This window comes from Trichoplusia ni, chromosome 9 (assembly GCF_003590095.1).
Source record: "Trichoplusia ni isolate ovarian cell line Hi5 chromosome 9, tn1, whole genome shotgun sequence".
NCBI lineage: Eukaryota > Metazoa > Arthropoda > Insecta > Lepidoptera > Noctuidae > Trichoplusia > Trichoplusia ni.
This window is the reverse complement of record NC_039486.1, coordinates 261,954-274,378: the sequence shown is the minus strand read 5'-3', so window position 1 is coordinate 274,378 and position 12,425 is coordinate 261,954. Positions and strand designations below refer to the sequence as shown.

Here is a 12,425-nt window from a genome sequence, read left to right as displayed (position 1 = left end):
TTGTCATCATTGCAAGAATACTTGCATCTGCTCTTGGCTGAGGGAAAAGGGAAACAAGGTTTCTGGTTACAGGCACTTTCCTAAATCGACCTTTTGTCATTGATTTTATTTAGCTGAATAGTTTCCGCCAGTACTAATACCTACGCACCATGGCCTATGCTGCAGAAAGAACCTAGTGCACTGAACTAATGCGGAACTGAGCAAAGAGAAGCGGCCTAGAACACGACCAGCAATTACCGAGCTCGAAATCCTATTAACTATCTACTATTTTTAAAATTTCTAAGTCATGAAAATAAAAACAACCTGTATATATGTAGGTATCAAAACAAAAGCATTAGAAGCGTCTAAATATAACAACTTCTAATAGGTACCTGTCGTATGCTAATTAATTCAAATGGATAGACAACGTCTGATCTTGTCACATCAACTACAAAATGTTAAAAGGTACTTTACTTGGGCCTCCCGTGTGTTCTGCTATTTTTCAGCGTGGATGCTAATGGTAAATTACATTTTAGACCTAGTTCTTAACAAGGCCTTTGCATGTTAGGCCAGAGTCTCCGTGCAAGCTCTAAAAAAGAACCGGCTCTTAATCCATGAAATTTACTCGTGAATGAAAAGACTAATAAAACTTGATGAATTAAATGACATTGAAGTTATTAAACCTATTTCAAATTAGGTATCTAGGTCTAGTACTTGATAAACGTGAATACGTACGCATATCAACTTTCTAGATCAATTTTATTATAAATCTACACTACCTAAGTAGGTTTTAAATTAGGAACCAATGGCCATTTCAGATGATTAATTTAATTAACAAATGTTTCAAGATAGTTGTGATACCTACAGCACCAAAAGTCCAAAGCTTAACTAAACACTTGATCATAAGTTACTTTATAAAATACTATTCGAAGCTATTCAGACCGGTTTACATGTTAGTCGCAAATATTCAAATAGGTGACTTAATTAATAACATCAGTGGAAGCTAAAGAATACATTACCAAAATCACTTTTATAGTTCACGTCAAGTGGATTCGAACCAGTACACTCGTGATAAGGGACTAGAATGGACTTCACAGGCAAGGTGGTACTAGTGACGGGAGCGAGCGCGGGCATCGGCAAGTCCACGGCGATACTGTTCGCGAAATATGGCGCGAAATTGTCACTTGTGGGGAGAAACGAAGAGGCTTTGGAACAAGTGTCCCAAATATGTGAGGAGCAGAAGGGAGTGAAGCCGCTCACCATCGCCGCTGATCTCGGCACAGACGAGGGCGTGGAGAAAACTGCCAAACTCACGCTGGACCATTTTGGAAAGTAAGAGCATTCATTTGATCAAGTTGTTCTTTTCAGTGTTGAGTATTGGGGTAGTCCTCTGGCGTCTGGCAGATATAATGTGTGTTCAATTGAACAGAACATTACGGGGACTCTTGAAACCTCATGTGACCTAGTGCCGCGCTGTACCCTAACCCTATAACTCGACGTACGGCCTTGGCGGTCATGGGAAGCAAGGCGTAGATTTTAAAGTTACCTTGGCAATAGGCTGTCCCTTATTCATTTTGTTTTACACAGCATTTTATTTTGATCTACTGTGTGCTGTGTGCCAATTTATAAAAGGACATGATATTATAATGTAATAAAAATATCGTGTTTTGGTTGAATTTTGTAAACAAGTAGTTGTCATACTAGTTTTGATGACAAGTTTCTTGCTATTTTAATTACCTACGATATCTGTCCATGTCAATGTTATGCTTTTTAAATAAACGCTCGTTTTATACCGGAAATACTAACAAATACCTATTTTAGCGCACAAAATAGACTAGCAAGTTACTAGAACATGCAAAATAAGGATAAGGACACTGATTAGGGACCTTTAAATGAAAACCACTGAAAATTCCACTTCCTAGAAGAAACTTAATTCCTTAAACTTGTAGACTGGACGTGCTGGTAAACAACGCGGCCGTGGGCGCGCGGACCACGATCCAGCTCGCCACCATGGAGACGTTCGACCGGGTGTTCAACGTGAACATCCGCGGCGTGTTCAACCTGACGCGCCTGCTCGTGCCCGCGCTCATCGCATCCAAGGGGAACATAGTCAACGTGTCCAGCATCATGGCCACCATGGTCACCACTGGCAACCTGCCCTACAGTCTATCCAAGGTAAACAAGTTGTAAGACAACATTTCATTTCTTCATAGTGGAGAGGTTGTACACTAGCTCAATGCTCTCATGATGATATCGTAGAAGTCACCAATAAATTTAATTTCGTTGCAGGCTGCCCTCGACCACTTCAGTCGGTTGATCGCATATGAACTGGCTCCCAAGGGTGTTCGTGTCAATGTTGTCAGCCCTGGAATCACTGTAAGTAACTAGAACATTTCTCTAATGATACGCTTTATGGAATGTTATTATTTATCTCTCTGATTCGTTCTTTGCTAGGTGAGCACATTTGTACAGCGTCTGACGGGCTACACGGACGAGGAGTACCGCGCTTGGCTGAAGGTCGCGGAGTCCACAATCCCGATGGGCACAGCCACCACGGGCGAGGACTGCGCGCACATGATCGTGCAGCTGGCGAGTGATGACGTCAGCAGGGTCGTCACCGGCGCCGTCGTGCCGGTAGATGGCGCGCTACAGTTCGCAGGCTCCGGAAACAGCGAGATCCTCAAAGAACAGATTAAATGAACAGCAACATGTTATGTGCTTAATTAAATGTGATTAAACAGCAGTTAACCAAGAAGTAGGATTAAAACAAATATACGGGAGAATTTAAAGTTAAAATAAGAACATTGAATTGAATACATGATTATTATAACTTACCTTGTCTATCTGTTGTTTGTCTTTGTTATTATTCATCCCTATTAAATACTACCCTAATAGAAACAGCAATAAATAATGACACTGAACAACGACATTTTAATATTGTCTATGTAAATATTAAAGTAAATAGCAGATTTGAAGTCAATTTAAAAACAACGTTCAACCTTAAACAGGATCCGTGATCAATTTCGTAACTTCTTCGTACAGAATCTACACACACGTCTCTGATCGCCGTGTCTACGCCCCGCACCCAGCAAATGAAATAATGTTAAATGAAATGTGACTGTGAAATTAATGTAGCAAAACTTGCTACAGCAAAATAACCAAGTGCAACAAAACACAAGACGAAACCGGGAAGCACAGCTATCGAGTATATTCGTAACACGAATAGGGGTGATCTTGTCTCGCCAAAGGCCACGCGTATTTCAATGATAACAATATTAGCATAATATTCTAATCATCGACTGTATGCGCTGTTAGAATAATCTTGCATTTTAATTTTTTTAAGACTTATCAACAAATATTTATCCATATGTAGCTTGACTTAAGTAGGTAGTTTCTAACACAAATATAATTATGTATGTATAATTTTACGTAGACAGTAGGAAATAATGTAAAAAATTACTTATACTGTCTAGTTAACCATCCTTCTGGCGCAGAACAGTAGGGTTTTATTATGTAACTAGCTGTTACCCGCGACTTCGTCCCCGTGGGTAGAAGATATAAGTTATGATTTATACCTGTGCCCTATTTTTTTCACTGCAGAACTGATTTCGATAAAACTAAAACTTCTAAGCAGACAACATCGCAGGCAGACGCCAGAACAATTAAAACGAAGTGAGATATTCAGAATGTGTCATGATTAGTCATTATGCTTTTACAATTTTGAAGAAGAAAATATATCTGTTGGCAATTAACTATTAGTCGCAAAAGCAGCCACCGCAGAAGCAGAACCACATAATAATTTTATTTGCTTGCTACTTGTTTAATTTATCAGATACAGTTAAACACAGCTCTATCATAGAATGTTAAAACTGACATGAAATTTTGGTTCTATTCAATGATAGTTACATTTATACAAACTCGAATTGTCAGAAAATCGATAGGTCACTGTATACACACAAATTGGGTATATTTGCAGTAATTGCAGATTATAAAATTCGCGGTTGATTATTTTAATACTACCGGATTTCATGAAAAGAAAGCATACAGTTAAGATTATCTTTACTATGCAATTTTAAATACATAAAAGCTACAAAATATAATACTTACACAAAAATTTGATAAAAACTAAATAAAAAGTTTAGTATTACCCTATAGTCAAAAATTCGATAAATATTATGCCAGAGAAAGATAGTCCAGTCCTTACATTTTATGAGAATTCTTTTTACCCACGCGGAAATAAAAATTCCCATTAAAATCAATAAATCATAAAAAGAAATCAAAATAACAAAATAAATTTCACATTACATCTTGGTACATATTATTAAATTTACATTTATCATAAAAAATATAAACCATCAACATTTCGTTAGAGTAGGTATTAAGTACCACGTCGTCACCGACTCATGCCTCGCCTGAACCCAGGAGGCGAGACCTCCCGCCTCCGTGGTACACAACAATACAGCTCGGGGTTCTCATAAGATACGCAACCATGAGCAATCATAAAATACACAAAAATACTTTAAAATTCATTTTGATAAATTAAATTAAAGTAAAAAAGAAAACAAAGCATACTTATTTATAATAAGACACTATGTGTACTTATAAATTTCCTCAATAAAATAAAAACAATGGTAGGCATCATTATTTAGTCCGCAATTTCATCACCAAACATATAGAGTGAACTATCTCCACAGTGTGCCACAGTCATGGATAAACTTACATACTTAACATACAGTACATTACAATATACAATGGCACTTTATAAAACAAAGATTTCACACACAAATCTCATTTGTGTCCCATTTACAGGAAACTAACCGAAAAGCGCGTCAATGATGCAGAGGCACGGCGACTCCGCGCCCTCCTGCGCGAGGCGGCCATCAGACATCACTACGTGTACATACGAACATAGATCAATAATGCAGATTGCAGAATGTTACTAATTACCGCTCTGCTAAGTTAATATCACCAACATTATATTAATAAAGTATGCAATATACTACCATATCTCAAATACAATATCTATCAGCTAACATGGACATACAAGTCAATATTACATGGAGTGCAGGAACAGTACAGGCACTGAGCAAATTTATACATTTCTAGTCTTTTCAAGCAATGGAAGTTCAACAAGGGCAGAGAAATTATCTAATACTTGCTTAATGATTAAATTAGAACAATACAAATAGCTGAATCAGTCCAAAATCAATTGTCATTTCTAGAGGGCAGTCAGCCAACATATGTTTTTATAGTGTTTGTTCATATAGTTTTGCATCATATTTACAAAGAGTTTGGAATGTGTATATTTGTACTAACTAAATTTTACCTAATATACAATTGGTACAATGGTAGTAAGAAACTTGTCAGTGGCTAAATCTCAAAAGTTTCTAATCTAATTTAATCAGTAAGTGAATAAATGTAATGTACACATCTGTATATAACAACAGTAACATGTTGAAACTCTACCCCTGTTTATAAGTCTGTCTACATTATTATACCAGTTATTATTATTATGTTAAAATAAACTTCCCAGGAAGTCTTAAAAGTTTTAGGCACAGAAGAATTTCCTTTGCCTCAGTGGTTCACTATCATCACTGTCAGAGAAACAAGCAGCAAATCCACTCTTGTCTCGTAGAGAGTCTCTTTGTAATCTTGTTACTGTCTCTATTGGTTTCTTGTTGCGTCTTGTAATCCGTTTCTTTTTCTTCACCCTCTCTCGCTTGTCTGTGACGGGGCTGGCCACGTTCATGCTGACCATTGAACTGACCTGCTCAGTAGAATTGCTGAGAACTAGAACTGAGTTCTCTGGTTGGCGCAGTGTTAATCCTATGTTCCTGCCACTTCTTGTTCTGGATATAGTGGTGGCCTCGGGATTCTCTTTCCTATCAGAGCTGTTGAAGTCACTAGAATTTTTGCTGATCTTCCTTTTCTTATCAGTTTGATTGGTGTGTTCTGTGGTTTCTTCTATGGTCTCTTGTGTAGTATTATTTCGATATCGCTTGGGGTACCGTGATGTGCTGCTTTGAGATTGGAATGAAACATTAAGGTTGGTCTTAGCTCTTGTTCTGCTGCCTTCTACTTTACTATCATTGGGAGCTTCAGTTTCCTTCCCCTTGCTATTCTTGGGATCTATGAACTTCAGCAAGGATGTACTTTTATTCACTTTAGTAGATTTATCAGCACCTTTTGTGACTAGACTGATCACATTTTCTGACTCTGTACTGCAGTTCAAAGCTACCTTTGACATCCCTGTGTTGACAGCCTTGTTTACACACATTACCATAGTGTCCTCTTTCTGTGAAGTTTGCTGTGACTCCTTTACTAAATTTCTATTATTTTTACATCTCAACTTTCGAGGAGTTTTAGTTGATTGCAGTTTGGTGGACCTTATGTAGTTTGCTGTAAAACCAGACACATCACTGAGATCTTCAAACTGTCCATTCAAAGCATCATTCTTTGATTTATTCAACTGTATGGATGTTTTTTTCTTAGTTTCAACTCTTTGGTCCCCGCCTGCGAGTAACTCCGGAGTCTTTTTTAGTTTTTCTGGTGTTTTTTGATTGTTAGTGCTTTGTTTATGGTTTCCATTTGAAACACCATTGTTTAATATTTCAAAAGAATTATTGAGTTGGCTATTGTTGTTCAGGCTCTGCTGAGCTTGCCTTAAGCTCCTCCTCAAGTTAGACACCTTGGGTGTTGATGTAACCACTTTGTTTTTTTTATGCAATGTTGTTCTATTGTTTTTTTGTAGCCTTGATCGCTTCTGTTTTCCTTGCACTGATGTGTTTTTAATGTTAAAGTCTATGTCTGAACCCAGTGTTTCTGATTTACAACTACTCAGTACAGGCGGTTTCTGCTTCTGCGAAGTGTCAAAGTAGACATTCTGTTGTTCTACTACAGAGTCAGACTCATCTTCAAGCAGAGACAACTTTCTCTTCTTTTTCTTTTTAGGTGAAGGCACCTCAGCAACACTTGGAACACTTTTAGGTTTAGGCTTAGAACATTGAGCTTGTTCATTCTGTTTTTTAACATTGTCATAGGTCATCAGGCAAGGCGCCCGCTTAGAGTAAATCCAATATGATATTTCATCCATGTTGTTCATAAAGGGAGCGTCAGTTGGTGCAGCACGATCGGCGTCGTGGTTCTGGTGAGCTGGCACCATAGCGCCGCGCACTGCGAGACCAGCAGCCGCGCCGCGCACTGCAGCGGCGACGTCCAGTTGCAGGAGCGGCCGGCCGCCGCCCGCTCCGAGCTCGTGCTGCCCGCGCGCCCAGCCTGCCCGTACTGCCGGCTCGACCCGTCCCCGTCCATTTTCCACGTAGGGCTTACATTCCATAAACCTGGAATGTTAAAAAAACCCCTTCATATTGTGTCCACGTAACGAACTTCTACCGAGAAAATCATAACATAGGCCATATGCTCACCTTTAAAGCACTCTTTTCTGAAAGCCGATTACAATTATTTACGTTTTACAGAGAAATAAACACTATTTTAATACGTATGGATAGAAAAGCAAGCGGTATGATGCCTAACTATGATATATAAGTTTTACCGATCATTTCTATTTTGACACTAAGGACAACACACGTAATTAAATATCACAACAATATAGCAGTTAAATAAGTCCAAATCCTCTCGTTATGCAAGATATGTATTTAAAACTTAAATTTTTATTTCTTTTCTCACATCACCACAACAAAATAGTAAAGCAAAGCAAACGCGCTTGGAATTCAACCAGAGACTATTGTCTTTTATCCGAATTGAAAACATACCCGCCAATGAAGAGTTGTCTTATCTGTAACGGACAAACGTACTTATCACAGGATTGGGCACAGGTTCTAATGTATTAGAACCGTGTTGCGACAAAGAGAACGAACCTATTATTGTCTATGATGTGATTTATGGTTTCATAACCGAAAACCGATAATTTTGCTTAACATTTACTTACAACTTCATTGATTTCTGCAGCTGTTTATTTTCTGTTGGGACAGCCATCGCAAGCATTGTAAATTGCATCACATAAATAAAACAGTGGCCATTACAGAACAACAAAACGCGTTGTTTTGATTTTGAATTGACATTTCGTTTTGTTATCTTTACTCTCCCCTCTTTTTCGCGCCATGTCCTGCAAGTCAATTATATTGCTCAGATAGCTCAGAACGTTCTGTTTGTTTTCTATAGAATTCCATGGAAAAATCTAGGCAATAATCGCATAAAGTTTTGTGACTTTGTAGTGCAATCGATAATGCTCGAAAATGAATGACATTCAGTGCTTAATCGATCGTCAACTTGGAATTTGTAAGTGAATTTACTTATTATTTCACTGAGTTTTATATTTTAATACTATTTATTGGAAAGTTAACCTTATGAAGGATTTATTGCAGATTGTCGGTTGAATTATGATAACATCTTAAAGCGGCTAATAGTGGACAGTGAGGAATCCTACTACGGGCTGCAGAATGCTAACATTCCGGCTAGTTTTGACCAGGACCCTCCGATATTTGCTTGTCGATTCTCAGAAGCTCCCGGTTATGAACACATACTCGCCCTCGCTAATGAGGACGGACGAGTGGCTATTCAGGTTAGTAAACAACATAACATTGATCACCCATTTTTTTATACTATAGGTTATCATTTTAATAATAAATGTTTCCAGGATACATCCACGGTAACGTCTGCTAGCACGTTGGAAGGGTTTCAGTGTCACAATAATGCCGTATTTGACCTGGCTTGGATGCCCAAGCATATGAATTTTGTAACTGTATCAGGTAAACATTTTGCTATTCATTTGCTATGGTTATAAAATTTATAAATAGTTTGTAATTCAACCACCTCAAAGTTAAACCAGTTTTGTCCATATATCTGTTTGCTGTGTGTGCTCTCCAGTATTTGCAGGAGTATATTCGACTTATACTCAATGTTATTAATTAGAAGCCTTAAATATCTGCGGCCTTTGGTGAAAGCCCTCCAATGTACCTAGGAGTTAGTAGCTGGGTTCTGTTTATCTCTTGCACTTAATGCACCTAACTCAACTACATGAACTAAGATTATGTAGAGTACTATGAGAACTATATTAATGCATTACTATCAAATAAATTATTTTCACACGGGTACATTTTAGTCATTTTCTTTGCTTTTTTTTTGCTACTCCACTACTTACATAGTTAAACTTCACACTATTCTTCATACTTTAATAATTAATTGTTCAGTTAAGTATCTAAACCTGTATGTATTGCTTGAATAATAAAGAAAGGGAAAAGGAAAATTAAAGTCAATTGTTATGATAAAATTTATATTACTCATCAAAGTTATGCCATATACAATAGTTCCTACTACCACTCCTTTTATTATGTTAGCGTAAACAAGGCTTACAAAACAATAAATTTATTAACAGGTGACCACACAGCTTGTCTGTGGGATGTAGCAGAAGGAATTCCTAAAAGGGTCCTTGTGTTCTCCAACCACACTAGATCTGTCAAGACTGCGGTGTTCCGGCCCACAGAGCCCTCAGTGTTTGCCACAGGAGCAAGGGATGGACACATTCTAGTCTGGGATATAAGAGCGAATAACCAACCCTCTGTTGTACTGAAACCTGATAACTGCCTCATGAATTGCCATTCTAGTTTCAACCCTAAGACTCCAGGCTCACATAGTAAGCGACCCCGCATTGATAATCACCGAGCCATCAGCATCACTGGGCTTGTGTTTCAAGATGACATGACTCTTATTTCTTGTGGGGAATGTGATGGCAACATCAAAGTGTGGGATCTTCGTAAAAACTACAACATTTACAAGAGGGAGCCTCTGCCGAAACACTCTATACCCTACTGTGGCAGTTCTACCAAAAATGGATACACTAACTTGATCATAGATGATGCTAGAATGAGGTTGTATGCTAGTTGTATGGATAATGTTATTTACTGTTTCAACATATCCACATACAACGCCATGCCAGAGCAGAGGTACATAGGCCATGAAAACAGCACATTCTACATCAAGACATGCCTCAGTCCCGACAGCATGTACCTGGTGAGCGGCAGCAGCGACAAGAACGCGTACATCTGGAACGTGAAGTACTCGCAGCCGGTGGTGAAGCTGGCGGGGCACTGGGCCGAGGTGACCTGCGCGGCCTGGTGTCCGCGCGGCGACACCAAGCTCGTCACCTGCAGCGACGACGCGAGGCACAAGATCTGGCGCGTGGGGCCCGAGCTGCCCCCGCCGGGCCCCGAGCGGGCCCCGCCCGGGCCCGCGCCCGGCCGCGCGGAGGTCGTGCCTAGCCAGCCCGGGCCCGGCCTGCCGCACTGGGGCGCGCTCGACAAGACTCCCAACTCCATGAAGAGGAAACAGATAACCACGCCAGGTTCCTACAGTGCTAAACGGTTACGCACTCAAGGCAACGGTTCTGTTAGAAAAACGAAACGATGTCTCACCGATTTGATGAATGCTTCGAAGGACGCCGAAGAAGCTGAATTGTCAATAAAAAGACTGAAATTAGATCCCTGCATCGAAGAATGTGAACCAAAGCTATTGCCGGCTGGAATTAAGCGGCACGGAGACTGTCTCGATGACAGTCCGACAAAAAATTACCATACGGACGCTTCAAATGATTGGTGCTACATACCAAAAGCAGGTACATCTTTCATGACACCCACCAAGAACTATGAAAGTAAAAACTGTAAATTACTTTCACCTAAGGGATTGAAATTGCTATCTCCAAATACTTCAGACAACAAAGCCCCTGACCAAGTGACTCCGCAGAAAGTTAGAATCATATCATTCACCACACCCACTAAGAACCTTCCCAACTACGTACTGGACGGAGAAGCGCCTCACCTCAGACTCATGTCACCCGTCAAGAAAAAAGACGCCACGACAGACTGGCTCACTCTCATGGTTCGCGAGAGGAAGGGTAAATTTCCAGATGTTTCTGAAAAGTTACAACTGACAGCACCTCTCAGCCCTAAAGAGAATATACCGGCACGTAGAAATTCTGTCACGGAGAAAACGCCTAAATCTAGTAAGAAAAATAGAACATTATTTAAATATTTTACAGTCGCTGTCAAAGAGAAATGAAATGATTGTCGTAGGTATAATACGCTAATTTTAAGCTAAAATGGACTGATTTATTGTATTTTTGTGAAAGAGCTTAAGTCATGTAATAGTCGACATTACGTTTTGTGATTTATTTTTAATGTGTTAAAAATTTGCTTACTCAAGGATATACTGTAGTTTCAATGCTTGTGGTAATCATGTTCCTAAATTGCGTAGAGAGAGAGAGAGAGAGGCGACAAAATATCTAGATGCTGATAAAAAAACACATCTAGTTCAGATCCTTGGGCATGTAATCTCGAAAGTTTTTAATTTTGTGTGATGCTTCATAATAATATGATGTCATACAAGCTGACGTTTTATTTTTGACTAGTAAAATTCAATACTGCATGTTATACCAATATACATTTTGATCTGATATTAAAATAGTAGCTATTGAAGCCAAGTGTATTTGGAAAATTGAATTTACTACTCCTAATTTATTGCATTTAATTGATGAATAAATCAATATTCTAATTCTAACAATGTTTTTTATTCTACTATATAAAAATATATTTCTCGTTTTAAATGAATAGCAGGTAAGTAGAAGCATTTGATCATGTTCAGTAGTAGGGCGGGTAGGCCAGCTCCATGACGAGCTCGGCGCGCGGCGGGCGCGCGGGCGGCGGCAGCGCGGCGGGCGCCGCCGTGTCGGGCGAGTTGTGGCGCGCGGGCGCGGGCGCGGCGCGACACAGCGAGCGCCACAGCCGCACGAACGACACGGCGGGCGAGTACAGCGGGTCCGACGCCAGCCCCGGCTCCGTCGGGATAGGCTCTGCTTTCGACGCTGGTTTCCTTGACTTCGGTCCTACGCCATATTTTAGTCCTACGCGCGCCTTCCTGAGAGGTTTTCGTAGGACTATTAGCGAGTCCATTTTTTCTAGATTGCGATATTGCTATTATAGATATTTGGACAGAATTAATCCATTGAGTGATTATTTTATTACTGCATATTTCAACGTCTATCAATTTGACAGACTTAATAAAGATACGTTTCGCTGTCTAGCAAACCACGTATTATAATACACAGACAAAGACATTATATATACTTGTACACAGAACACTTGCTATAAGTGACATGTGCGCGTTGCAATTAAACGAAAATATTGTATTACCTCGTCAAAGAGGTCCTTCTAAGAAGTCTTCCAGATAGGTTGATTTTTCTAAGTTTTTAAGTAAAACTATGCACATCGGCCATACCTAATACGAGTTCTAAACTTTAATTTTCCGACCGAAGAAAATGTTAAGACCTGGCCAAAAGTAAACGGATGGATCAAGTGTTACAGCGAAGAAAAGTCGAGTCCAGAGCTTTTAATAAAACATTATTGATTTGTAACGGCCGCTGGAAACAGTTAGAA

General features: G+C 39.4%; 3 protein-coding genes across 5 annotated transcripts in view; 2 read left to right on the top strand and 1 right to left on the bottom strand.

Annotated features, from left to right (window-relative positions):
* LOC113497116 (3-oxoacyl-[acyl-carrier-protein] reductase FabG-like) overlaps nt 1-3,938 on the top strand; it is a 66,272-nt gene extending 62,334 nt beyond the window's left edge. For all 3 annotated transcript variants that reach the window (XM_026876501.1, XM_026876502.1, XM_026876500.1), the window contains exons 3-6: nt 1,016-1,311; nt 1,929-2,154; nt 2,269-2,355; nt 2,434-3,938. In XM_026876501.1, coding sequence (XP_026732302.1) covers nt 1,064-1,311; nt 1,929-2,154; nt 2,269-2,355; nt 2,434-2,679 — 807 coding nt within the window. In that variant the 5' untranslated portion in view covers nt 1,016-1,063 and the 3' untranslated portion in view covers nt 2,680-3,938. The remainder of the gene's footprint in view (nt 1-1,015; nt 1,312-1,928; nt 2,155-2,268; nt 2,356-2,433) is intronic.
* An 83-nt stretch (nt 3,939-4,021) lies between these two features.
* On the bottom strand, nt 4,022-7,688 carry LOC113497113 (micronuclear linker histone polyprotein-like). The gene is made up of 2 exons (XM_026876497.1): nt 7,404-7,688; nt 4,022-7,319 (listed from the first exon to the last, which is right to left on the bottom strand). Exon 2 carries the CDS (start codon nt 7,313-7,315, stop codon nt 5,528-5,530), a length of 1,788 nt encoding a protein of 595 aa, XP_026732298.1. The 5' UTR covers nt 7,316-7,319; nt 7,404-7,688; the 3' UTR covers nt 4,022-5,527.
* Nucleotides 7,689-7,813: 125 nt separating this feature from the next.
* On the top strand, nt 7,814-11,550 carry LOC113497112 (protein lethal(2)denticleless). The gene is made up of 4 exons (XM_026876496.1): nt 7,814-8,277; nt 8,364-8,560; nt 8,636-8,747; nt 9,374-11,550. Exons 1-4 carry the CDS (start codon nt 8,235-8,237, stop codon nt 11,050-11,052), a joined length of 2,031 nt encoding a protein of 676 aa, XP_026732297.1. The 5' UTR covers nt 7,814-8,234; the 3' UTR covers nt 11,053-11,550.
* The last annotated feature ends 875 nt before the right edge of the window (nt 11,551-12,425 follow it).

Excerpts from the sequence above, each read along its gene's own strand:
- LOC113497113 (XM_026876497.1), bottom strand. The coding sequence starts at position 7,315 with ATGGAATGTAAGCCCTACGTGGAAAATGGACGGGGACGGGTCGAGCCG.
- LOC113497112 (XM_026876496.1), top strand. The coding sequence starts at position 8,235 with ATGAATGACATTCAGTGCTTAATCGATCGTCAACTTGGAATTT. Across the intron at positions 8,561-8,635 it reads ACGGACGAGTGGCTATTCAG|GATACATCCACGGTAACGTC; the intron begins GTTAGTAAACAA and ends AAATGTTTCCAG. Across the intron at positions 8,748-9,373 it reads GAATTTTGTAACTGTATCAG|GTGACCACACAGCTTGTCTG; the intron begins GTAAACATTTTG and ends ATTTATTAACAG.